Here is a 27,027-nt window from a genome sequence, read left to right as displayed (position 1 = left end):
ATCACCCCCACCAGCTCCCTCAGCACCCGAGGGTGCAGCCCATCCGGTCCCATGGACTTGTGACAGTCCAGACAGAGGAGGAGCTCTCTGACTGTCTCCGCTGGAATTGCTGGGGGCATCTTCTGTGCTGTGTCCCAGACTTCCAGATCGGAGCATAAAAAGCCCACAGGATAACTGATCTGGCTATTAAAGGCAGATGTAAAGAAGGCATTGAGGATCTCAGCCTTCTCCTTGTCCTCAGTGACCACGTTCCCTGCTGCATCAAGTATAGGATGAGAATTATCTTTGATTCTTCTTTTCCCATTGATATATTTATAAAAGGATTTTTTTGTTGTCTTTTACTGCAGAGGCCAACCTGAGCTCAAGTTGGGCTTTCGCCCTCCTAACTTCTTCCCTGCATACCTTAGCTACTTCCTTGTAATCTCCCCGAGCAGCCTGTCCCTTCTTCCAGAGGATGTAGACTCTCTTTTTCTCCTTGAGTCTCAACAGTAATTCCCGGTATTCTCTTTGACATCTAATCTAAATCTCCCATTTTTTATTTAAAAGCATTCCCCCTTGTTTAATCACTACCAGACCAAGTAAAAGTCATCTCCTGTTCATAAGATTCCCTCAAGTTCTGGAAGGCTACAATGAGATCTCCCTGGAGCCTTCTCTTAGCTAAAAAATCAAGCCTAGCTTCCTCAGCCTGTCTTCATAGGAGAGGTGCTCCAGCCCTCTGATAATCTTTGTGGCACTGCTCTGGACCTGCTCCATCAGCTCTGCGTCCTTCTTTGCTGGGCTCCCAAGCCTGGATGCAGCATGATTCTGCCTTGCCTTCAGCATGCCATCTTCTCAACTGAAAGCAGATTTGAATCTGAAATAATGTCATAATGTCATTTGACTCTGAAAAATGAAATAGGCTCTGGACTTGCCTAACTGTGCAGTCACTCTGGTATCTTTGTATGGGAGAGCTTATCTGGATGGGGTTTGTGCTTGGCAAGGAAGGGCATCCTGTGGGACTTGTGAGACCTCAAGGTCCTTGCTTCTGCTTGCCAGGTAAGTTCCCCAGGCTATGATAAGGAAGCACCAATATCATTTTTTGAGGATGGATCAAGAGGAAATAAATACCAAATGTAAGAAACTTTCTGAACTTTTCTAATATTTTCTTCTAAAAAATTTGAGGTCCCTGTTGGAAAAGTGTCTGTGTGACAGTGCCTGCTGAAGTCTCCAATCTATCTGTCTGGTTGCAGCAAGAGGGCTTTTGCAGTCCTTATGCTAATCCACAGAGAGGTACAAAAAGCTTCCTTTGCTTGCTCAGTGCTTCCAGCTCTGAGCTTCAGTAATTGACACGTTTTAAGGGCACCATCTACTGGCTAATGGGAGCAAGACGATGCTGTGACTTAAGAACTTCACTTTGGAGGCTGGCAAGATTCTGGAGAAGATTATTCTGGAAGTCATTGAAAAGAGACACGAAAGAATGCAGTCGTTAGTCACAGGCAGTACGGATTCACAAGGACTGAGCTCTGCGTAATGAAGCAGATCTCCTTTTATGACAAAGTTACTCACCTTATTGACCAAGGAAAAGCAGTAAATGTGATCTTTCTGGTTTTCAGAAAAGCTTTTAATACTGTTTCTCACAGTATCCTGTAGAACAAAATGTCCAGCCTAAAGACAAGTACATAACACAGTTGATGACCAAGTGGCTGACGAGTAGTGCTCAAAATGTTACGGTAAATGGATTTACATCAGGCTGGCCAGTAGATTTCTGCAGATATCTGATTTAGGGGCTGTTTCTCTTTAACATTTTCATAACTTACTGGGATAGAAGATTTGAAGGAATACTAAGTTTGTGCAGAACACAAGATTGGGAGGAGCAGCTGACTCTTCCGAGGGTGAAGAGGCCTTGCAGAGACATAGAAACACATACAGACAGATTAGAGGGCTGGGCAACCTGCAGCTTCCTGAAGTTTAAGAAGGTAAAGTGCTACATTTTGCACCTGGAGAGGAACAAACTGGATGTATGTACAGACTGGGGATGAGAGACTGGAGAGCAGCCCCATGGAAAAAGATCTGGGGATCAGCATAATGCCCTGGCAGTCCACAGGGCCAACCATACTTGGGGATGGTGCGTCAGGCCCAAACTGCCAGCCAGGTGAGGGAAAGGGTTGTCTTACTGTGCACTGTGCTGTGCAGCCTCATCTCGGGCACTGTGTGCAGGTTTGGGTACCACAGCATATGAAGGATATAAAACATTAATGGAAAGAGGGCATGAGTGGTCTGGGAAAAATATAGGGATGCTGTCCAGATGTGTAGGAATGGAGTCAGGAAAGCCAAGGTGGAGGTGGAATTAAACTTGGCAAGGAATGGTAAAAACAAGAAGGGATTCTTCAGATAAGGTGAGCAGAATAGACAGGCATAGGAGAGTGCACCTGATAAACAAAAAAGGGAGATCTGGCCTCCTCAGACTCAGTGAAGGCTGAGGTACTTAACGAGTTATTTGCCTTGGTCTCCATGGCCAGTCAGGCTTCTCACGCCTCTTGTGTCCCTGAACTTCTAAGTGGAACTTGAGGGAGCAAAATCCCTCCCAGTCTAAGAGCAAAGCAAGTCCAGGACCACCTTGTGAGGCTGAGTGTGTACAAGTCTATGGGACCAGATGACATGCACCCCAAGGTTCTGAAGGAACTGGCTGAGGTGGTTGCCGAGCCACTCTCCATCATATTTGAAAAGTTGTGGCTGTCAGGCAAAGTCTTGCATGACTGGAAGGTCAGAAACATCACTTCTATATCAAGAAAGGGAGAAGACAAGACCTGGTGAACTACAGGCCAGTGAGCCTCACTGTGCTGGGGAAGATCGTGGAGTGGATCCTTGTGGAAGAGATGTTAAAATGCAGGTGAGGTGTTGAGGTGATTCAAGAGAGCCAGCACAGCTTCACTGAAGTCAGATTGTGCCTAACCAACGCGGTGGCCTTCTGTGGTGGAGTCACGTCATCAGAAGACAAAGGAAGAGTAATGATGCTGTCTGCCTGGACTTGTGCAAGCTCTTTGACATGGTTCTGCACCACATCCTTATTTCTAAATGGAGAAGTTATGGATTTGAAGCCTGGATTATTTGGTAGACAAAGAATTGGTTAGTTGGCTGTAGGCAGAGGGTTGTAGTTGACAGCTCTATTCCAGGTAGAGGTCAGTCACGAGTGGTGTCCCCTAGGGGTCCATCTTGGGACCAGTGCTCTTCAACATCTTTTTCAATAACGTAGACAGTACGATTGAGTGTACCCTCAGCAAATTTGCTGATGATACCAAGCTGAGTGGTGCAGTTGACGCAGCAGAAGGGAGGGATGCTGTCCAAAGGGACTTGGACGTGCTTGAGAAGTGGACACAGGAGAATCTAATGAGGTTTATCAGTGAGGGGCATTTGTGTTGAGGCAATTCCAGATATGAGTACAGATTGGAAGAAGAACTCATTAAAAACAGCCCTGTGGAGAAGGACTTGGAGGTCCTGGTGTTTGAAAAGCTTGACGTGAGCCGGGTGTGTGCTTTTGCAGCACAGAAGACCGATGGTATCCTGGGCTGCATCAGAAGACAGGTGGCCAGCAGGGAGAAGGAGATGATTGTCCCACTCTGCTTTGCCCCTTGTAAAGCCCCAGCTGGAGTACTGAGTCCAGGCCTAGGGCCCCTGGTATGGGAGGGTGCAGTTACTGGAATGGGTCCAGAGGAAGACCACAGAGATGATCAGAGGGCTGGAGCACCCCTCCTGTGAAGAAAGGCTGGAGGAGCTGGGCTTAATCAGTCTAGAGAAGACAAGGCTCTTGGGAGACCTATTGCAATCTTCTATTACTTGAAGGGAGCTTGTAAGCAGGAGGTAGACTGACTTTTTACATGTTCTGATAGTGATTGGACAAGGGGGAATGGTTTTAAACTGAGGCAGGGGAGATTTAGCTTAGATGTTAGGAAGAAAGTTTTTCTCAGAGGGTGGTGAGGCAGTGACACAGGCTGCCCAGAGAGGTTGTGGATGCCCCATCCTATGAGGCATTCGAGGCCAGGCTGGATGGGATACTGGGCAGCCTGATCCTAGTGGGTAGCAACCCTGCCTGGTTCTGTAAAAACCATTAGAGAGCATCCAGAGGAGCACTACGAAGATGGTGAAGGGTGTAGAGAGCAAGATGTATGAGGAGTGGCTGAAGTCTCTGGGTTTGTCCAGCCCAGAGCAGAATCGCTGAGGGGAGGCCTCATGGCGGCTGCACCTCCTCACAGAGTTGCTTCAAGTCTTTTCTGGCCTAAAAGAGTACATCCTTGTTCTGCTGACACCATTACAGTGCTAGGCACCTATGAATTTGTGTTCTAGTCATGTTTTGCAACCCTTTATAGGATTTCTTAGCTTGATGGGTCTCATCTCTGGAAAGTAGCATTTTTAAAGAGAACAAAGAATTTTCAAGGTTTAATGTGCTCACTCGTAATATGTTGTCCTCTCAGTTTGCCCATAAGTGCTGTTCCTCATGATTACTCTAGCTATATTAAATTAGTCATGGGTGGTAATTTATCTTCTTGATAACTCATTTTTGTTCTATGGTTCAATACTTCGAGAATCCTAAAGAGTCATTTATGCTTTTGGCTAGCTGTGTGTTATCTGGGTCATACAAACATTGAGAGCTGTAGCAATATGAATCTAAGGCAGAAAAAAAGCAGGATTTGTATGGCGTTGCTCTTATCCTAGATAATAATTTGTTTGCAGTTCCAAATGTCCCAGGATTCCTGTATTTAGATCCTTACATTTCATTTAATTATCCTTACATTTCCTTTAATCCTTACATTTCATTTAATTTTGCTACTAAATATTCCTCTGGACTAACACATTTTCTTTTATGGGCAGAAAAATCTTACTTTTTTTTTATGTAAAGGGCAAAAATGATGCTTTGATACAACATCTATATGAATGATATATAATAAATATATTTCATGATATATCTATGATATAAAATAGAATTTGCAAGGATGACTTTAATCATATATTGCTACATACTACTAATGGCTAGTGTTTAATTATGATTCAGCTTTTATGTGGGACAGGGTAATGTTCACAGATGCCTGTAGAATGACATGCTGACTCTGAAGGGAGAACCAAACCAGACGAACTGACAACCATGCATTTGATGGCAAAAAAACAAACACAACAATAACAACAACAAACACACACACAAAAACCATCTGTGTTATACCTATGTGTATATACCCAACTGCAGATGCTGTGAATAGCTGTCTCTCATTTATATGCAGGAAACTCAGTAATACTAGTAATTTCAGGTAGTGCAAAACACTTAAATTTAATGCTTTTTGTTTCTCTGTCTTTTCTCCTTCCAGTTGCAAATGAGACGGGTGACAAAAATGCACGGCCACTTTCACGATTTGCCCGTAAGTAGACTTTTTAATTTTAGCTAGATGATTTGTCTATTTACACATTCAATATGTCTTTTAATCTCATAGCAACCCTATCATTACAGTTCATTTACAGTACTGAACTGAAGCACGATAGTACTTCACAGGAAATGTGTTTTACAGAAATGCAGTCTTACTAAACAGCATTGATGTGAATTTAAAAGAATGGAAGGCTTTGTGGCTATACAGTCATTCCAAGCATAAAAGGTTGTCAGTCTGTGTCAGAAAGGCAGCTGAAGTTGGCAGCAGAGGCTACAGAGATTTTTGTTAAGCCATAGAAATTGCATACTATATTCAGTGCAAAGTGTATTCGAGTCATACTGATAGTTCATCACCATTTACGTCACGTGGCAGGGTTGGGAACTAAATATATGACTTGGGTTTTGAAATAGGTGCTCCAGGTTTGAACAAAAGGATGCATCTGCTACCGTAGCACCAACTGCACGTGAATTTGACCATACGGATAATTAAAAATATGATGAAATATATAGGAAAGAGGAGGAAGATAGGAAATCCTCTTTATAACGCATGGAATTTCATGATGCTTAGTGAGCACTTAGGCGAGAAAATCTCATTCTCATCATTAAAAGAGGGCACTTGCCCTTGGGATTGACGTCCCGGTGCAGTATTTCGCATCGGCACAGGATGGCGCTGGGGACATACCGTACCTCACACAAGCATTAGCGTGGAGGGCACGGACGAAATGATTGTGGCTGTAAATCTGCCACGTGTAGTGACTTATGACGTGATGGAACAGATTGAGCAGGACTAAGAAAATTGTACTCGCATTCCGTATACCTGATTTAGGGTTTATTTTCCTTCATGCTTCAGGCCATGAAGGTTAAAAGAGGGCTCTGTTATTCAGCTGCTTGAATGCTGAAAATGCTTATGATGAAGTAATTCACAAAGGATAGCAATGTAAATGGAAATGCGGATGTTTTGAGCTCTTTATCGCTTTGCTTTTGTCTGTTATGGTTCCTGAATTCTAGCTATAAGGTTGGGAGATTCAACCCAAGTACCATTTGTTCCAAGGTGTTCAGGTTATGAGGACTAGATGCTGAATACTGCCTGCCTAGTACATCAACTGTAATGTCACATCATTGTAAACTGCACTGGCATTTTAGTTTGGATTGGCTGCTTGTAAGATTATTGTTTTTTGGTGTTTGTCTGTAGAGTTTAAGTCTGAGGCCCAGGAGCAAACAAGTTCTGTTACTGCTCTAATCTTGGCTCTCCAGAAGGCTGCCAAGACATATTTGTGGAGGTAGGGCTAACTTGCATTACATGGAAGAGAACTGACTAGTGGATGCTGTCAGGTGAATGAAAATAGAGACACCTCCATTGTAGGGCCTTGTTTTACAACCTAGTGCTGCATGGGATTAAGGGAGGAGGTGAGATCAAGGCCTCAAGGTGCTCGGAGTGTTGAAAATGAAGTGCAGGGGGGAACACGTACATTAAAAAAAAACACAACAACAGTGTAGGGAAGGAGGAGAATCATTCAAAGTGTAAAGCAGACTTTCACTGTTAGGGTTTTAATTTAGTGATTCTGGAGTCAGACTGAGAATCCAACTAGCTTATGAAAGAATCATCATAGAATCACAGAGTGGCTCAGGTTGAATGAAACCTAAAAGATCATTGAGATCCAACCCCCCTGCAATGGGCAGGTTGCCACCCATGAGATCAGACTGCCCAGGGCCCCATCCAGCATGGCCTTGAACACCTCCAGGGATGGGGCATCCACAGCTTCTCTGGGAAACTCTATCCATTAGCTGTCCTCAATTTATTGGCTGTATTTTAGTAACCAGCAAGCTCACCTGCTCCTTATCCAGTTAAATATTCCTCCACTGAAAATCCACAACTGCAGCTGATAAGGGAAGTATTTTCAGGACAGCTCACAGCCTTCTCACAGTCTTGAAGACATACTGCTGTAGTATCTTCTCATTGCTGCTGTCACCTTATTTAATAGCTATAGTCCTTCTCGATGACTTCTATTGCTGTTTATCAGGCTATAACAGCAATTGCTTATCTTCCTTCAGGTGGTGGCTGTTCTCATCAAATGCAGCACACCACAGCAGTCCTACAAAGCTAGAAGGCACTGTGACTCTAGAGTCATTGTACTGGACCTCTTGAGATTGCTTAGTCCAAAATCCTACTCAAGGTCAGCTAGAATCACTTGCCCAGCATTTTCTCAGTTGAATTTTGAACATGCAGAAACTTCACAGCCTCTCTGTACAACACATACAAGTGTTCTCCTGTTCAGATGGTACTTCCTCTCTTTAAAATTGTGCTGATTGCCATTACTTTTCACTTATTTACCACCTATACCTCTGAACAGATATTCCTCCCGTTCTGCAGAAAACAAAAAAAAAAGCCTACAACCACCAATTTATAGTTTAACTACAAGACTTCAGTGTTTGACCTAGAAATCAAGCATTTCATTTAGATATCAGTAATTTGAACACTTACATTAAACAGAGAGAGCAGGTTTGATTCCAGTGACAAAATGCTGTATTGTGAGCAGCAGTGTAAAGGTTGTCTTCTCAACCCATCCACTGTCTCTACCCACTGATTGTATGAATGGCAATCATCTTGGCCAAGGCAGTCTCTTGGAAGTCTGGGAACCCTTTCTTTTTTACTCTAAGCTAGGCACTTCCAAATGCTGAGTTGTAATAGAAGACTGTGGTTTAAAATGCAGGCTGCTGAAGGACACTGAATTGGGAAATACAACTTCCTATCAGCTCCTGTTTGCATTTCTTACCTCTAGAAGTGACGCCTCCAGTAGTACTAAAATTCAGAGTCTCAGATGGTGATTCTGGTGCCCTGTCAAATTCTCCTTATCCTATACCAGTTAAAAGCGAATATCTTATGTCCAGGATGCTAGACCACAGGATGAGTGCTGGGTAAGTGGTTTTTCAGACACACGTTTTGTAGTAGGTAAACCCTAACTGCCATATTTGACTTCTGTGAACTGTGAATCCAACTGCACAAACAACAACTTAGGGCATTTTGATGCAGGTAATCTAAACATTTTTGACAAAGCCTCCTTTGGAAGAACAGAGATACTTGCAGTTCTTTAGAAGCTGTGCCTTTGGAGATCAGTGACCATGAACACTTGATTTAAGTATTTCTGCAATCAGGTTGACCACGTGTCCTAATTCTTCATGTTCTCTGTAAGTACAAATACATCAAATATGATTAAAAAACATTATTTAAAAAAAGAAAAACAAAAGCAAACAGGTTTAGTTGACTGAAGAAGGCACTTTAATTTTAGGTTAACTATTGAACTAAGTCAGTATCCAGTTCACAGTATCTACAGATAGTGAGCATGGACAGTCACTACAGTACAGTAAGTATATTGAAGCACTAGGTTCCAGAGAAGACTGTAAAACACATTTTAAACTACCAGTAGGAAAGCATCTTCAAGTCAGCAGTATTAATAGAGAAGCAGAGTTTAGGTCTAAGTTCTCACCTTCTAAACTCTTAAGACAGCCAAGCCATGAGCAAATCAAACTGCTGCATACTGAAACACAGAGCAGCGACTGCACTGAACAAATCTTGTAAATAATTCAAGGATGCGCTGAAACAGGATGGGAAAATGGTAATTTTTTATTGGAAAACAAATATACAACTTGGAATGGATTTGAGGCAAGTCATGCCATAAGCAGATTAAACAAACAAACAAACAAAAACTAACAGCTAAACAAAGTTTAAAAAGCATAGTGACATATAGGGTACAATGAAAAAGGACTGAATGATCCTGACACGATGGGAAGATAACTGTTGGAATAGGAAGGAAAATAAGAATGGGAACTATTTTGAAAAGGAAGGGAAATCACAGAAACACAGAATCTCAGGGATTGGAAAGGACCTCGACAGATCATCCAGTCCAATCCCCCTGCTGAAGCAGGAACATTAATATCGTAGGTATGTGCTGAGTTAAATTAATAGTACCTAAAATTTTGCTGAGAACACTTCTGTCTATTCTGCTATGCTGTGTTTTCATTGAACAGTCAGTAGAGTGCAGATGAAACATTCAAAAACGTCCTGGCTGAATGGCATAGAAATTGGCAGCGTTTGAGGACAAGGAGTTAAGCAGTAACTGAAGAGATAGCTTCTTATCATTGGCATACGAATCACAAACCAGAGACCGGGTGTTTTTTTAGGATGTGGCCTTTCACATTCACTTGAATGATTAGTTTGAAGTAACTTCATCTTCACAACAGAGAACAGTACTTCCTCTACTGCCAAATTGTGGTCCATAGCAAAACTCAGAGTTTGGCACACCTGCAGTTAGGCTAGCCTTCCTTATCTCCTTTATCTGCCTTTCTGTACAATGAAGCAATTGGCAGATATCCTACAGAAATTCAGATGAGCTTTGCCCATTATGACCTTAACAGCTATTACCCTACAGCTCTCTGGGGTATGTGGCTGTTTCCAGCTTAGTTCAGGACAAAGAAGAGACAAAGGCTGCTGCTAAGTGGAGCGCTGGGAATGATGGCTGTGTAGCTATCCAGATAGGCAGACTTGCATTGTAACAATATTTTCAGAGTATATGAAAGTATTTGAACATCTACTAGGTCAAATATACCACAGATTCTTTAAGCAGAGTTCTGTGTTTTAAATTATAATGCCTAAATCTATCTTGCTTTTGCCCCTAGCTCACCAAGGGTATAATAAAATGAGGGAAAAGAACTGTTGCAAGTGTTTAGACTTATTATAAGGATTAGAAGTTAAATTTGAGTTGTTACTCATTTAGATGCTAGGGCCAGTCAGTATCCCATTCAAACATCAAATTCCTGCTCATTCAGCAGACTTTGTTAAGAGGTTACTACTCCTTTAGCAGCAGTGAACGTGCCTAATATCTCGCTGTGTTATCTTGTTGGTAGCCATGTTGTGCCATCAGTACTGTAACAGTTGCAGCTGTGGGGATTTAGGTCCATCAGGCATTCAGGGCAGCTGGAGGCTTTTGGCTGGTGGTTGGTCAGTCAGGCCTATTAAGGAAAACACTATAACTGTGGGCAGGCTAAACGTGGATTAGGGTAGGTGAACATGGCTTTTCATTGCTGTAACAAAACTAGTTGATTCATATTAGTTGGCAGATTTGTTGATGTTCATTTTTCAGGAGAGCTGTTTATCTAGATCAAATCATAAAAAAGAACTACCTGAAGGAACCTCTGTGCTGGAAGAAAAGGGCTGGGGCTGTGTACCAAGGTTGTTGGGGAAAACAGTGTATATTGCAATAAGTTTGAGGTGAGTGATTATATAGTTTTCAGTAAGAGTTTGCTAACGTGTCGCTGTGAGTTTTTGGTGGTAGTACGAGTTGTGAGCTGTTTGCATCCAGTAAGTGCAGAAAATAGATAATGTGTTCTGTACCTGTCAAGCTGGAGGGTGTATAGAATAAAAGACAGATCTGTGGAAATAAAGAGGTCTGGGTTTGGGAAGCTCAGCAGATCCCTTGGAATAATTGCAGGAGAAAGTCTCAAAATTGTGAATGTGGCTTGAGAGCTGCATTTCCACAAAACGTGATCTCAGTTTTTCTGTGAGTGGTGTGCAGTGTTTGTGGCTGGATGACAATTTGTTTTTCTTTGTGGACCATATTTTTGACCAACATATGCTACTCTTGTGCAGAAGAGATGGTCCTCTCAACATATCATAGGGAATCACAGCACGTTTGGCTCTATCGCAGATGACTTGTTTGGTCCATCACATAATTTAAACATCTTGCATTCCTTGTATTTCTGCCGATGAAATGGGACCACAAATGCTTACCTATTTAATTTTTTGAGAAATTTGAGTGGTACCCTGAGCACAGAAGCAGTACTGTAGCATAGCATCACAAATCCTTGAATGATAAAGATGTGTTGATGCTGTGTTCAATTCTGCAGCTGCTGCATACAGATTACTTGGCTTTGGACTACCTGGTGTGGCTATTAATTTTCTAGCTATTGTTAGGACTTGACATGGAACACCAAGGCAACCTGTAAATTTGGGTAGTTGTAGTCTTTGCATATTAAATAGCTGCTGACAGCTAAGAGCAGAGAAGCATGAATATCAAGCTTTCTTTGTTATCTGGAAAATATTCTGAAAAGTATTTTGGAAAGAAGGAGATAAACATGAATTCTTGGTTTTTCTTCTTTCTCTCCTCTCCTTTTTCTTCTATATCTGTGCCATTTTGGCTGTGCAAAAAGAAGACATAGGACGACTAGCAGACTACTGCTGCTGCTACTACCTGTTTGTTGCAGCTGATATTGTTGCTTCTAAAGAGTGTTTTCTTGTAATGGATTCTCATGAGGCATGAGATAGCAATTCCTCTAATCAGAGCAGTTTCATCTTTCACGTACTTTGTGTGTAGTATGCTTAGTCCATATATGTTAGATCCATTATTTGCTGCTCTGCTGGACAGCTGAGTTCCAGATAGTCTTGCCTTTACAGTCTGCTATTAAAAAAAAATCAGTTGCTGACTTCAAAAATATCCCATTTGTCAGATTTGTTTGTTTGTTTTGCACAATAATAAAATGCCCGTGCAGAATGACCAGCAGAAGAGGTGGTTTGTCTTACTACTACCCTGGAATCCAGTAAGCTTAATGCTTGTGGAAAGTCTCTTAACTGAAATAGTTGTATTTCAGCACTTAACTGCTCTTTTTGGAAACTGCTGGCCCATCTGCACGTATTCTGTAATGCTTTAAGCTTAGAATGTGTGCAGGTGTTCAGTATGGCAGTATCAGTGGGGTTTGTAGAAGTGCCCAATTTATTCAGAAGCTATTTGGAAAATTTTGAAAGTATAAAGCTTGCTCTTTTGAACTTTATGGAAGTCTCATATTCTCTGCTCCAAAGGCAGAAGGAGATCCGACTGAAGGATAATAACTGTATTTTGTCAATGAAATTACAGACAAGGGTGGGATCTGTGAGTGACAGGGCACCCAGTGACACTTCTAAGTAAATGTAAACAGTTTATCCACAGATGTATTTTGGCATTTGAATGTCTGTTGGAAAAAGCTGAACTTTCAATAGAAAGTAAATACCTTTTCTAATATCAGTCCTAATTATTAAACTTCATTAACTTGAGCCAGTGAAAGTTAACAGTTCATATTGTATTGATTGTTCAGTTTGGATTTCTGTTAGTTCTTTCATTTGAGATACTGCCACGTCAATACATGTGAAGTTATAGCTCAAGCAGAATGTGAAGAGGGAGCTTTTCATTGTCACATGAAACTTGTTCTATAACCAGATCTTTCTTTGGGAGGCCATTGTGTTCTGACCCTGGCAGACAGCAAATCCCTGCATAGATCAGTCTCTACCAGAACTGGAGGGATGAAGGTGAGAATATCTCTGGGTTGAGCTAAAGAGTTGAATAGGTAAAGCAAAAGCTGCACACACAAGCAATGGAAAATACAGAGTTCACTTGCAGCTTCCTGTGTTCTTCCATTTCCAGGAAAGCAGGAGTGTAGAAGACAGTCCTGAGTCCAGATGTCCCCCTTTTCGCCTTCTTTCTCCCCAGCTTTGATTGCTGAGCACAGTGTCACGCTGCATGGGATCTCCTTTTGGTCAGTTTGGGTCAGATGTCCAGGCTGTGTTCTCTCTTAGCCCTCTTGCTGGTGAGGCAGCACAAGGAGCAGAGAAGGCCTTGACACTGTGTAAGCCCTGCTCAGCAAAAGCTAAAACTTGGTGTGAGATCAGCAATGTTTGGTCACGAATCCAAGGCCTGGTACCATATGGGCTGCTATGAAGAAAGCCAACTCTATCCTAGCCAAAATTGGTACAGTCAGTACAGTTTTGGATTTTAAAGTGACAGGAATGTTAGAACATAATTCCACCTTGAGCTTTATTTCAGGTTTTCAGGCCTAACTGCAAAATGTGATGATGCAAAGGCAGAAAAGATAACAGACAAAGAAACCTTCATTTTCTAGTCTGCTGGGTTACCAGAGAACACGAGTTGATTTCATTTTGCACTCTCTTTCTGCAGGGTCTAAATCACAGAACTGCTTGTGGAACACCATTATCGGTGGGCTGACTGGCAACCTCAAGGAAAGGCCGAAGCCCACCATCATCAGTGACCCTAGACCTCCTGAAGAGATCCTTGCAGATGAGCTGCCACCTGTGGACAGTCCCGAGGCCTTGGTGAAAGCATCTTTCAGGTCTGAAGGATATGATTTTTACACTGTTTATGCTTGAGAGGATGTTTTTAAGGTTGTTTGCAGTGTCTGCAGGAGAAATCAATTCTGAAAGATCCTGCAGTGCTGCATAGCTTTGTATGAAACAGGAGAGGAAAAGAGTGGTCTGTAAATAATATTGACTGGATGTGTGGTTTTACTCAGAGTTCACTAGCCTTCTTAAAAGATTATGGACAAGACACATATAGAAGATGTCTTTGACAGTTGATACAGTTTAATTTGGAAGTGTTTTAGTGATGAAAGCTTGCACTTCAGGTCAGATGGCGCTTTACTGATGTGAGGGAGCGCTACACCTTTCTTTGTTAATGTAATGTCTTGAGAACTGTCTAGCATTCATTTGTTTTGTCCATTAATTTGCTTCTGGCCAGGGACTTGTAAGCGAGCGATTGCTGCTGTTGTGAAGTATGAGAGAGATCAATTTGTGGATTTTTCTCTCATTTAATCCCATGGACGTAAAGTTGTCAATAAAGATGTTTATTGGCATGTTTTCTGAAAATAAGGTAAAGTGGAGAAGCTGTGTGCTTGCAGTGGGTCTTTGACCACACCGTGAGCAGTGGTGTGCCCAGAAGTAACGTGTGGCAAAACGGATCTTTTCCAAGTGCTTTTTAGCAGCTTTTTCTGAAAACTTTGTTTGACTTTTCTTTTATAATCAACGCACGTGTGTGCAAACATGAAGTGATTTTTTTTGTTTTGGATAAATTTCTGTTGGAGTGATTTTTATTTTATTTTCTTTTTTGTAACTCAGTCTCTCAAACTTATTTCTCTTTGTATAACCGTTATTTTCAAGGCTCTTACTGAAGTCATTATATGAGGTAGTAATTTCAGTTATCTTGTTTGTACTGTTTGATGTTGGAAAAAAAAAAAAATTAACAAGTCAATTTACGTCAGCCTATAAAAATAAGTCCCATAATCTTAAATCATGTTACAGTTCTTTAATATTTCTGTTGAAATGATTCAGGACAACCCTGATTCCCCTTTTATGATGACCTGTGATATTTAATGGCTTTTAAACACTCTGCTTTTGAGATTTCGAATCTGTTTCAGGAGCTCTTTTTAGCTTTCTCCTCTTGCAACGAATTCTGTGTAGCAGCAGTCCTTACTTTGCCCTCATAGAGATAATTTCAACCATTTTGTGTGACAAAATAATGTCATGGCATTTCAAATGGCGTGATCTGATTCTGTGAGTAGGGTTGACTCTTGGAAGAAGTGAGGTTGAGTAGCATAATAAGGTCTGATGAATTGGAAAACTTAATTTAGCAAGATAGTTTTGCTAATGCAATGTAAATAACTTCATAATCATTACAAACCTTTATATTTCATCAGTATAGAAGTTACTGTATAATGTGGCATTGTTTGGACTTTTATAAAGGGAAATCATAACTGTCTAATTTTATGAAGAATGGAAGCATTGTGTGTGTTTGAGCCACGTACAGGAATTGAAGACAAAAGTACCTTGCAATTACTGTCTGAAAGACACGAAAAAACTAAAAACACTTTTGTGTTTTCATTCAGCTTAAAATCTTGTTGATACTGTAATGTGAATTGGAACTTAGGAAGCAGTCCCATTTTTTCCGTGTTTGATTCATTGGGGTCTTCTGTGTGTATTGGTCTTCAAGTGCAGCCTTGACACAGTGTGACTGGTATGTCTGGGTGCCAGTTGTTGCTTGCCAGTTAGACGTCCCTTATTTCTTGTTTACTAGATGCTGGTGGAAGATCTATTTCATTGCATTTGGGATTTGCATGTAATAATTACAACCCTGGTGGCTGAACTTCAGGATCTGTGGAGGGCAATACTGGGTTTATAAGAACTGATTTCATGGTGAGAAGGACCAGACCAGTTTTTCTAACATGACTGCTACAAACCATAAAATGCAGCAGTTCCCTTACTGCTTTTGCCTCACTGCTGTTCGAGCAGTATATGGCAATACTATTCCTTTCAAGCACTGTTAAAAAGCAAATGTCTCTCTGGTGTCAAATGAGTCACACTTCTTGTGATTGCATCTCTTTTTATGTGAATACATATAGGCAGCATGAAATCCCAGTCAGCACCTTCGGTATTAGATCTTGTATTCTACTGCGTAGTGCTTATTGTTCTGTAGCTTGGACAATTAGGAGAGCTATATTTGATTTTGTGCTACATCGAGACATGAGACTGCAATGGATATAAACATAAAAGGAAGAATGCCATTGCTTCAGTCTTTTCAGTCTTACTTTTCGTGCAGTAGTAAACCATCTTTATGATACAAAGCAAAAAGAAATGAAACAACCCCCTCTCTGCGCACCAAATCAGTATAGTGGTTGTTCTCTGTTTAGTTAAAAAGCCTTCTAATTGTCTTCTACAATTTTTATTTACTATCTCTAAGACAGTAGGAAACATACAATTGCTGCTAACAAGGTCAAATATCTTCCTGAAAAGCAAATTGCAAGAATTTGCAGGATCTTGTTGTTTGCAGTATTGTATTGAGCAAATAATCATAAGTAATTCTGTATCTTGACAAATTATACTACTGCAGTACTTACTGATTTTGAAATCCATTCTCGTTGACACTTACTCTTTTTGTCTAGTAAAGGCAGAGGAGATGCTGATTGGAATTTTACATGGAAAATGTGGTGGAAACGTTGAGAATGAAGGATTATCCCCTTTTGACAATGGAAAAAAATATAATTACATGTAGAAATTGTTAGCTTAGCCTGCGCTTTACGTGACAGATTTGGTACATCCACTGTCTTTCTTTGCTAATAGGTAATTACAAGAGCCGTGATCTTATTTTTAAAGGCTCCAAGTTGTCATGATTTTTTTTCCTAGACTCATTTGGTTTTGATGTACAGGAGAGAACACTATTTTGAGTCCAGAGACCTGGGATGCAGCACCTGGGCTGGTGCCTGCTGGTGGTGCCTGTGCAGTAGTGAGTGATGCAGCAGCTATGCTGGATCTGGTGGCCACCAGTAGGAGTCACTGGAATATTGTTGGGAGGACCTGCAGATGCTCTTTGGAGCCAAAACATTCACTCAGCCTTCCATCCTGGTTCCAGGATTATACAATTATAATGCTCTTTACGTGCATTAAACTTAAATTAATCTGTGTTCTATTCAAACCTGTTACTTATTCTTGTTACTTATTGATACTCATTAGGATGAATAGGAAGTGAAAATTGTTCTGTTCATTAAGGAAATGGCTCCACATCATTAATCTCTCTTCTTTCTTTTAAGTGTGATTCTTTTCTAGGTGCGTGTTACACTTTGTGAGAGCTGTGCACTCATTTCTTGGTAGATGGAGATTTATGAGTCAGAGAGGGGATGATCAGAGAAGAAAGATTTATACCAGTTACTGTTCAAAGGTTTCATCCTCTTTCTCCACACGTATCCACATGGATCTGGAAGGAAGGTGTTCTTTTTTTTTTAAGGCAGTTGAAAGAGAAATGAACCTCTCTTATGTATTATTTTTTAATTTTTTTTTTTTTATTTATATCACAGTCTTCTTGTTCTTCATAGGATAGATGTATTATTGATGACAAGCAAAGCCCAGCAATTCTGTTCCTGTAAATATCAGGAACATCAAATGACCCGAGCTGAGAAATTCAGATGCGCTGTGGGTGTCCAAGCACAGCTGTACATCCTAAAGGTATGGAACAAACCCACTTCCAAAATAGGAGCAAGACTTTGAGCTGATATTCCTTGGACCTGGTGGTAAAGAAGTCCTGCTTAGACGACTGGACAGAGTATCTCCTAGACCATACATGTCTGCCTGATGTCCATCACCTGAATCTTGACCTTTGATAAACTCAGAGCATTTGATTAGCAGCTGCATGAGGCTTCCAGTTCTGGCTCTGTAAGCTTAAAAATCATCCCTAGTCCTTGGCAGTGATGATGCCAGCCACCACCCCGCACACAGGGCAGGCGTTTTTAAATCCAAGCTGTGCAACCCGCGTCTCAAATGTCTGTGTGACACAAGGCTGTTGCAGGGTGTGTGTGCACAAATAAGATTGATTGGTCAGCTTTCTGTGCTTGCTGGCCCTGCATTCCTTGCAGGTTTAGAGAATAAATTATTCAGTTGTGTATAGGAAAATGCATGAAGTTAAGGATTGTCTTTATCCTGCTAAGGAGGTACTTAGTGCACTATTTAGTTGTCTCTACTGTAAGTGATTAATAGTCTTTACATTACTAATACCAGTCTGCAAGGCCTTGCAATTCCTGTTAACATTATCTTTAGCCAGCTTCCCGACAGAAAGCTGGCTGTCCTTTTCCTTAGGAAAATGCTGTATGATTCTCAGCCTTCCCATTAACAACAATTTAATCTATTGATCAAGTTAAGCTGTATTTAACAGAACAGTAGACATCTCATGGGTACTTTGATCTTGCCTGATCTCCCTGGTAGATTGCTATCACTCCAGTATCTGTATGTCATTGCCTCTTACACTGGGGTTGCACTCAGCATGATCTTCCTGTGCGTGTTCAGGGATCTGGGGTTTCTGATGCAAACTGAACCCGAGGCACCCTCACCTAATGGGGCTGGAGAGCTCAGCTTCCAGGAAAAATAGCCATGGAAAGGAGCTGTGGGCCACTTGGCCTGTTCCTTCAGACTGCGAGCTGTACTTAAACACTGCTTGGGAGGAGGGAATGTAGGGAATAAGTCTGCCTTATTGCCCTGGCAGCCTGCATGTGTCCTGTAGGCCATAAGTTGTTCATTCTGTTATTAAGACTTTCACAGTCAGTATTTTATTCCCAGTGAGAAAACGGGATAGTGGCTCTAATCTTGGCTGTGTAAGAGTGTGATGAGCGCAGATAGACGTCAAAAACATTAAAAGGCCCTCAAAAGAAATTCCTGAGCAATTTCCCAAGCTTTTAAATGCCTGGCTGACAGCAATGAGGTTGATTGGTATGTTATAATGTGGTGTTTTCCCAAAGGATGTGGTGAATTCAAATTCAATCCAGTAAGGGACAGATTTTTGTTTTGTTTTGAGACTGCAAAACCTGTAAGTAACAACTCAGGAATGTTTTGAAGTGAATAACAACAACAGAATTACAAAATTACTCAGGATAATCTTGGAGCTGTTTGATAAGATCTTAATCTCCATTGATGTCCCACACTTCTTAAAGTGAAGAGCTTTGAAGGGAAGGAGAAAAAAGTGATTCACAGCTCCAGCTAATTGCGTATGACAATCAAATCTGAAGATAGAACTACATTTTGTATAAGAAAAAGGTATTTTAGAAGTGATTTTTGTATTTAAATACAAGCTTCAGACTTTAATGAAACTCAGCAGAGAATCTGTTCTAAATACTTATCTTGCACACACTGGAAATCATTGTACCTGTTGCAGGTGTCACCTATCCAATAGGTTGAGCTGTTAGTTCCCAGAGTAATGCAATTGATGCCAGGCTACGGGTTGCTCTGGGCTTTTGGGAGTTTCCTGCTTGCACACCTTGCTTTGTTTCTTACTTTTTGAGTCGCTGATTTCTGATGAAAGTTTTGTCCGTTTTTGTCCATTCTCTTATTGCTTCATGCAAAATGATTTTTGGTAACCATCATATTTTGCCCCAAATGCTGTTGCCATGGATTTGCAGTCCAGCTTGCCATTGATTTTGCAGACATTAGTAACATCTAGGGAAGTGAAGCTGCTGTGAACTGGCAGCACCCCTTTCCCACATAACTTTCTAATGGCTGCTCTTCATCTGGTATTTGCAAGTTAAGCTGCCTGCTGGCAATTTCTAGAAACTATTTTATGTAATAGAAAGGTCTCATTTGGAAATTATCACACTATCCATCTGAGTGCTCAGCACTCGCTGATGTCAGAGCCATGGTGTCTGTAGTTTGCAGACTGGGACATTTATTTTTAGTTCCAATAATGTTTGGCTCTGAAACTACTGAAGTATTCACAGCAAGACTGCTAAAACTATCATGTGTTCCTTGGTTTTCATCTGAACTTTATAAATTGATCTAAACTTTATGAATTGGCTTCAGTTGTCTTGAAACCAGGTCTGTATTCTAAATTTGCTGTCAGTGCTGATCTTGCTATGGCAAAAAAAATCCCAACAACTTCTGTCTTCTTTTGGTTGAAAGGCCATTGTTTAGGGGTGGAAATTGACCTGAGGCTGCTGCCCGGAAATTCCTTTACTTGTAAATTTGTCATCTTTATGCGAGCACTTACTTAATACGGCTCCTTGTAAGAGCAAATTTTCTCTCAGCTCAGCTGAGAAGGGACCAAACCATGAAGATGTGTTTCTTTTAAGTAACAGCTACTGAAGAGCATTTACTGGAAAAAGGAAAACCCTCAGAAGTTCATTTCCTTTTAAACGATGCATGCAAGCATCATTTAGATCAGTTAGTGTCTGCAGTTGCAGCATCTATGATTAAGAACGTATTTCTGTTCCCACTACTCTGCATGTCAAGATTGATTTTTGTCGTAGAATTGTCACCAATGGCATTTGCTCCTGAATCGAGATGGTTTGTTATCCTGCTAGGTTCCCGTAGCACTTATAGTTAAGTCTGCCCTAATTCTGAACAGTGTTATCCGTAATGAAGTAATACTCATTCTGAAGATGTGATGTTGACAAAATTGGATTCTTCTGGCACTGCACCTCCTTTGGAGGGCTTCTTCACCTTCTGAATTGTTTTAAAGTTGCGCATAATGTAATCACCTGCTATATCAGCAGTACTTGAGTAAAGGAATTAGTGTCAAGTGTAAATACAGTGAGCCAAGTTTGGGGTAAACTGGCATAAAACTCAGTTGACTTCAGTGGTTCAGTTGACTTCCTGACTTGCTGCAGCTGAGTATGTGGTTTGATATTTCGAAACTGCTCATAAACTAAAATTTGCATGTTTTTGATTAATGTTGTAAATCTAATAAACTTGGCAGAGTTTTTTTTTTTCTTTTTTTTTTTTTCCTGAATCATTAGCAATGCTGTCAAATAGTGTTAATCAAAGCAACCTGGGCTAGATGCAGCAAATTCCCTCTCTAATGATGTACGTTGGCTTTCACAAAAACTCCATGAAGCTTACAGACCTTGAATTACTGCAGCCTTAAACTATTTGCTTGTTTGCTCTGCTGCTATGATGTTGACTTCTGTACTGCCAAGGCACTTTGTGAGCAGGATGGTTTTGACAAGCAATGACCTGAAACACACGGGGTTTTTTTGTGTTGCTCTGGATTTACATATTATCCCATTTCATCAGTTCTCAGAAATAAATTGCACTTTTTCTTCTTTTCTCCTTGAAATTCATTGTGTGGTCTAAATAATTGTGCTGTCCTGACATATCAGCTCTTATGCTTGCAAAGCTGCACTCATTTCTTACAGAAATTACTCACTGGTATCAGCATAATACAGGCTGCTTAGTTTTGTACTGCAGCAGAATGTCAACCGCGTTGCTCTTCTTTAAACTCATTTCATTTTTTTCTGACTTCAAGTGAGGTGAACCTCAGATTTCTTATATTTCATTCTTTTTAAAACAGTTCAAAAATAACTCATGGGAAGTTTATAATAGTGCAGATTGATTCGTTATGTTTCACGAAGATCGATTTCCTGGAATGGCTGTGTTACAGCTCAGGCAACTATGATTTACTCTGTTTAACTTCTGTGACCCGAATGATGGAGCATGCTGTACTCTCAGCAAATTCTCAGATTGAAGGAAAAGTAGAGGAGCGGGTGTGCTGCAATTCAAAGGGATGGAACCTCATGCAGTTCATGAAGAAAGGGCAGAGGCCTTCACCCAGTGAGGAAGAACGCCATGCACCAGTACGTGCTGGGGGTACCTGGCTGAGAAGAAGCTAGTGGTCCTCTTTAGACCATGAGCCAGCAATGTAGCATTGCAGTGAAGAAGACCAACAGCCTCCTGGCTTGCAGGACAAAGAGAATGACCAGCTGGTCAGACAGTCCCTCTTCTCAGCATTAGTGTGACGGATCCAGATCCGGGCACCCAACTACAAGGGAGACATGGGCATGTGTGCAGTGAGTCCAGTAAAGGGCCATGAAGAAGATCAAATGACTGGAGCAGCTGACAAACAAAGGGAGGCTAGAAGAGCTGCAGCGTTCATCCAGAAGGAAAGAAAGCCTGGGGGAAACTTACAAATATAAAGTTCTGATATGAGGGAATGCACGAGAGGGATTTATCCTCTACTCAGTAGTGGACAGTGACAGGACAAGAGGCAGAGGGCAAAAAATGAAAGCAAGACAACGTGAACAGCTTTTCTTTATTTATTTAACTGATCAATCGATTAGTGTGAGGATGACCAAACATTGATGCAGGTTGTCCAGAGAAGCTGTGGAGACTTCATCATTGGAGGGATTCAAAATACAACTGAAGGCAGTATTGGGCACCTTGCTGTAGTCGACCTTGCTTTGAGTGAGGGTGGTTGGACTGGTGTTCTCCAGAGGTCCCTTCAGGTTTCCTGTGATTCTGTACTGGGGAGGGTGAAGCTAATTTATCACTCTGTGAGTAAAATCCTTGTGTCTGATCTGCATTGCGGATCTGTTATCTGCATTGCAGATTTTTGTTGCACAGTCTGCAAACATCTGCTGCATGGAACTCCCTCTGACGTCAGTATGTGGTAGAGGTCTGCAGTGCAGATTCACAACTGGGATTTTTCTCTGGAGAATTTCTCCATCTGTGTTTGAGATGAATTAGAATAAAGTCTTAACTTTTTTCTATATAAACTCTGTATTTTTTTTAAATTTAATCTTCCATAGTGAAATTCATTAAAATGCAAGGTTTACCTTGCAGTCATCTAAATAAAATGACACTGAGTTCACAGCTCGTATAGATGAGGGAAAAAAAATCATCTAAATAAGATAACTAATACAGATTCTCTAATATAATTTACTTTTGTCAGAACTAATTTCTTCTACATAGGGAATGGAAATGCATATGGCAGAGGCAACTTGCATGAAGAACTGGTGGAAACTTTCTCATCAGCTCATCATAAGTTGGATGCTGGTCTTAGAGAGATTACTTGTGGTCTTAGTAATCACTGGTTCCCTTCCAGGATCAGCTGAACACTTTTATCTGTCTTGAGTCAAAACCTGGAGCAGAGGTTACTGCTTGTTGCATCTGCAGGGGTGCTTCTGGGGCATGATGTCCTGAATTTTTTCTTGATCTTACAAATATTGTATAAATATTGATATTCACAGGGATGCTAGATTAGCATGATATCTGTTTTTAAGCAGTACTCTCTATTAATGTTGATTTCAGAACAGAGCTTGGCCTAAAACTTTCTAATATATTTCCTTCGTCACTCAGATCAGATGAAGTGATAGAAAAGCAAAGAAATGCATTATTTTATTTAACCTTTCAGTTGCTGAATTTGTCTATTGTGGTCCAAAATGTGATTATACTTTTCAGTTTCAAAGGTAAAGTCAATTCTGATACCTACCTCTTCCCAGACAGTGTTGAACTCTCATTATCTGGCTTCTAAAATTCTTGCGTTTTTGTCTTTTTTGTGGGCAAAAAAATAACCAAAATACCACACAGATACATGGCCAGATTCTCTGCCAGCTTTAGCTGTGCAGTTTCAGTGTCTAGGAGTTCAGTAGAGCTGCATCTCAGGCAGCTAAGATGTCACAAGCTGAATAGCATTAACTAATAGAAGGTGATTTGGATGGAGACAAAAGCCTGTTAGTGTTCTGTGTGTCTTCATACTTGGGTGATTTTCAGGGAAGTAAGTTGGTGTTAGAATCAAAGGACCACAAGTTAAATTGACTCAAAATCTCAAACGCGTGACATGAACAGCCATCTCAGCCTTATTCTTATTTATTTATTTTTGGTTATATTTCCTGTGGTTCTGTTGAACTCTGAAATGAAATGCTGCCCTTTGAGGGCAGTTTTCAGATGTGCACTCATGGCTGTAGCTCTGGCTGGACCCAAGCATTCAGCTTCACGTGATTTGATAGCTGCAGCAGTACTTGCCTGCAGTCTCCCAGGCCTCTGACAGTGTTTGTGCCATGCCTGGCATCTCTGAACCATGCAGACTCAAGGACCACCTTGCTGCCAACCTTATAAGCATCTCTAATTGTATCCTAATGGCAAATGACAGATGTATTTCCCTGTGAAGTCACTGGCAATGCAGGAAAGGCAGCAGAGGTTCAGTTATTTTGCAAGGGACCTGGGGAAGCCAGAACTGCAGGTAGCAGAGCTGACGTGACCTCATGGTGATGAGGAGCCATCTGGTTCACATGCCAGCAGGTAGATCTTGTGCCAGTTACGTGTCTGTTTTTATGCCATTCCTACTGAACCGAGGTCTGTCACCTCACATTGTTTCTGGCTGAGTGACACCAGCAGTCCCTGTTAGGTTTGCTTGCAGGGCTGGGCTGTGGGCTAAATGAGCTGGCAGAAAGTCTGGAACAGCACCGGGTCCAAGACAGGCTCCTCAGTCCAGCAGGAGATGGTGGTCATCATCCTCTGTCTGTGCTAAATTCATGTTATCCCATTGCCTTCCTAGCTTGGCACCTTCCTGCAGATACCATCAGTTGGAGCATGAAGGTGTGTGAACCTGCAGCCGTCTGCCTTGTCCTCAGCCTGGCAATGAAGAAGTTCCTTTCTGACAAACCCATGCTCAGCTGGGCTGGGGATATCCGTGAGCTTCTCAGTGTGTGGAGCAGCATGGAGGATGGTGTCAGCTTGTGCAATCCTTGATTGGTTTTTTGGGATGTCTGCCATGAGCGTTTTGTTTATGTTAGTGTTACTGACCAAGTCTGTGACTTCTGTGTGATTTAGGGCTGTTATCTGACCCAAAATGGCTCATACTTGTGAGCACTGTAGTCTTGTCAAGCCCAGCAGCTGTTACCTGACCATGGCTGTTTGGTGCCCACACTGCAATGCCATTGTGGCTCTTTACTCTGTGGCACTTTTGCATCTAGTTTTCATGGACCTGCTGGTCCTGCATCACACGGGCCATGAGATGGAAGCACAGTGTTTGGGGCTGTGCCACTTCTCCAGCTATACAGCTAGCGATTCTTCAGGTATCTTGAATTCAGAAGATGCATCCAAACTATGTGATTACAACCTAGAGAGTGCTTCAAAAGCCTAATATTTTTGAATCTATATGCCTTGTTGAACACAGTTGCCTTGCTGCAGCCTAGGCAGTGCAGACATACAGCCAGCTTACCCTGCAAAGTGCCTTTGGCAATAATATTTAGTCAATATAACTAATGGGAAGGTTAGAGAGAATTGCTGAGTTCATTTTATATACACTTACTGGAAGTTATTCTTTTCAACTTTAATCATCTTGGCCATATTTTACTAAAATAAAGCTTTTTTTTTTTAATGTCTTGTTCTGTGATCATCAGACAGCATGAATTATAAACTTAAATAACCCAACTGTATATTTAGAAGCATGCAAAAATCTCACAGCTAAACTTAACATAGAAGTGCAGCTAATTAAAAGTAGCTTGTGCACATTGAGAATAATGCTATACTTGCTCCTGGTTTTACAGGGTAAAAAATAGACTTCAGTTGAAGATTTTCTTTATAATTTCATTTATTATTTTGCTCTATTTGGAAGGAAAAAGTAAATATTGGAAATTTCATAGATGGTTTTCAGTAGCTGGTGTTTTTCAACTTTGAACACTTTCATCTGAAGTTTTGATGCTTCTAAAATATATGTTAATAGTTGGAGATCTAGCAAACAACCACTGATCAAATCATTCATACTATTAAAACAACAACATGAGAATCCACACTAGGAAGCAGCCTGATGGGAAAATGCATAGAAAAATGGTAAGGCGTAATTTTCAAGATAATTTCTGTTGTGTTCCCTCCCCCCCTATGGTTTGTTTGTAATGGTTTGTCACAACCCTCAGTGAGCTCTAATGCAAGGAACTGGCATTGCAAAAGACGTTCTCCCCGGGATACCTGATGTGTAACTGCACAATTGGGAATGCAGCGAAAGGGGAGAGCGAGGCATGAAAGTAGATGGGCGATGCCTTGTGTGTATGCGTGTGTCTGTGTAAGCAGAGAGAGGAGGAGGCGATTTTATAGACCAGGATTCTGCTCAGAGATGCTGGTGGTCTGCCAGGATAGCTCACCCCTGTATTATCTTCTATATTCGTGTGCTTTATTCGTGTTCAATCCTGAAGATATGCAAAAAAGCCCCAGCGTGATTATTAAGATAAAAGGCAAAAAATCCCACAACAACCATAGTTTGAAGGAGAATACTTATTTTTCTTTCTAATGTGGAAACCAGGACGTTGGTTTCAGAGGTCTTGCTGTCATTCCCCTTTTGATATGAGTCACCTCATGCTGCCATAGGCGATCGTCTGCTGGAAGTGCTGAGGTGTCAGGGCAGCACCATGCTAAGAGGCTGCCTCTTCCCAGCTCTCTCCTCGTTGCAGGATGTGAGCTGCCCTGTCCAGGCAGGTGGTTTTGCCTCTGAAGGCTGTACCCAGCTTCTCTTTCATGTGCCACATGGCTGTGACTCGCTGCTGAGTGCGGCTGCACATTGTACATGTGCAGCTGGGTGTATGTGTGGGCTGCTCTGGTCTGGCTCTAGGAAAGCTGTGGACAAGAGGACACAGTGACAGAGGAGTGATAAGTTTGGTAAGCCAGACCTCTGCATGGCATCTAATTTTAGTGTTTATCTAAGCAGTGGGTAAGTGGAAGTGTTGTCAAGTGACAGATAAAGCCCTGAAAACATGCACTGTGACCATCCTATTTAGCTGGGAGTAACCATGGGCACAGGGATCTAAGGGAGCTGCTTGTGCTTTTGTTGTGCAGCCCAGAGTGAAATCAGGAATAACTTCAAGTGAGAGTCAAATAGACTCCAAGCCTCTAGATGAAAACAGACGAAGGGACAAAGTCTCTGACCTTGTCTGGCCATAAGAATAGCAGTAGTTTAAAAATCAGTTTTATTAACCTGGTGCTTGTGCATGTTTCGTTGGATTTTTGGTAACTAATGTGTGCAGCTTCTTTCCAGCACACCTTGGAAGGGGACTGAGCCAGGTCAGGTACTGATGCAGGAAATCAGAAACACTATTTTTTTGTTGTTTTCTCCCTTCGCTTCTACCTGAAATGAGGTAGAGGGGCACCTTTCCATGCTGTTATTCTATTTCCCTTTCCTCACCCCATTTCCATTGCAGTTCAATTTTGGGCAAAAGTGACGACTTGCCCCTGACACCAGGCTGATGGTTTTCTCTCTCATTTGCCCCTTGTCATGGCACGAGCACGTTTACTCTGGGTGATTTACTGTCCAGGCTGTCAAACAGCATTTGTTGATCATTTCCGTGATCGCAAATTTGCAGTTGTCATTCACTCCATTTGCTCCATTTCTTTTTATTTAAGCTTCTGGTGCAGGATACAGTCCTCACTGTACTATCAGTAATCTCCTCTGAACCCTTCCCAAAATTCTTCATGCTTATTATTCAGGAAAGCAAAGAAAGGGTCAATTAAGAACACTGAGACAGAAAGAATTAACTCCTGTCAGTTTATATTTAACAGATGGCATATTTATTTTTTTTTAATTCAG

At 41.4% G+C, this 27,027-nt stretch overlaps 1 protein-coding gene across 7 annotated transcripts in view; it reads left to right on the top strand.

Moving 5' to 3' along the window:
- Nucleotides 1-24,089, top strand: part of LOC122189823 (calcium/calmodulin-dependent 3',5'-cyclic nucleotide phosphodiesterase 1C-like) — a 60,965-nt gene extending 36,876 nt beyond the window's left edge. Inside the window, exons 1-5 of one of the 7 annotated variants that reach the window (XR_006181981.1) lie at nt 10,393-10,444; nt 10,528-10,655; nt 12,634-12,722; nt 12,838-12,949; nt 13,369-14,244. Coding sequence is in view for 2 of the 7 variants with exons in the window: in XM_042889227.1 (XP_042745161.1) it covers nt 5,334-5,384; nt 13,369-13,540; nt 24,007-24,055 (272 nt within the window). In the remaining 5 variants the exon portion in view is untranslated. The other 6 variants (XR_006181980.1, XM_042889227.1, XM_042889228.1 and 3 more) reach the window with 6 other exon arrangements.
- The last annotated feature ends 2,938 nt before the right edge of the window (nt 24,090-27,027 follow it).

The sequence above is a fragment of the Lagopus leucura genome, unplaced genomic scaffold, assembly GCF_019238085.1.
Source record: "Lagopus leucura isolate 7727_CA_CO unplaced genomic scaffold, USGS_WTPT01 Super-Scaffold_100157, whole genome shotgun sequence".
Classification (NCBI taxonomy): domain Eukaryota; kingdom Metazoa; phylum Chordata; class Aves; order Galliformes; family Phasianidae; genus Lagopus; species Lagopus leucura.
This window is presented reverse-complemented; position numbering and strand designations above follow the sequence as displayed.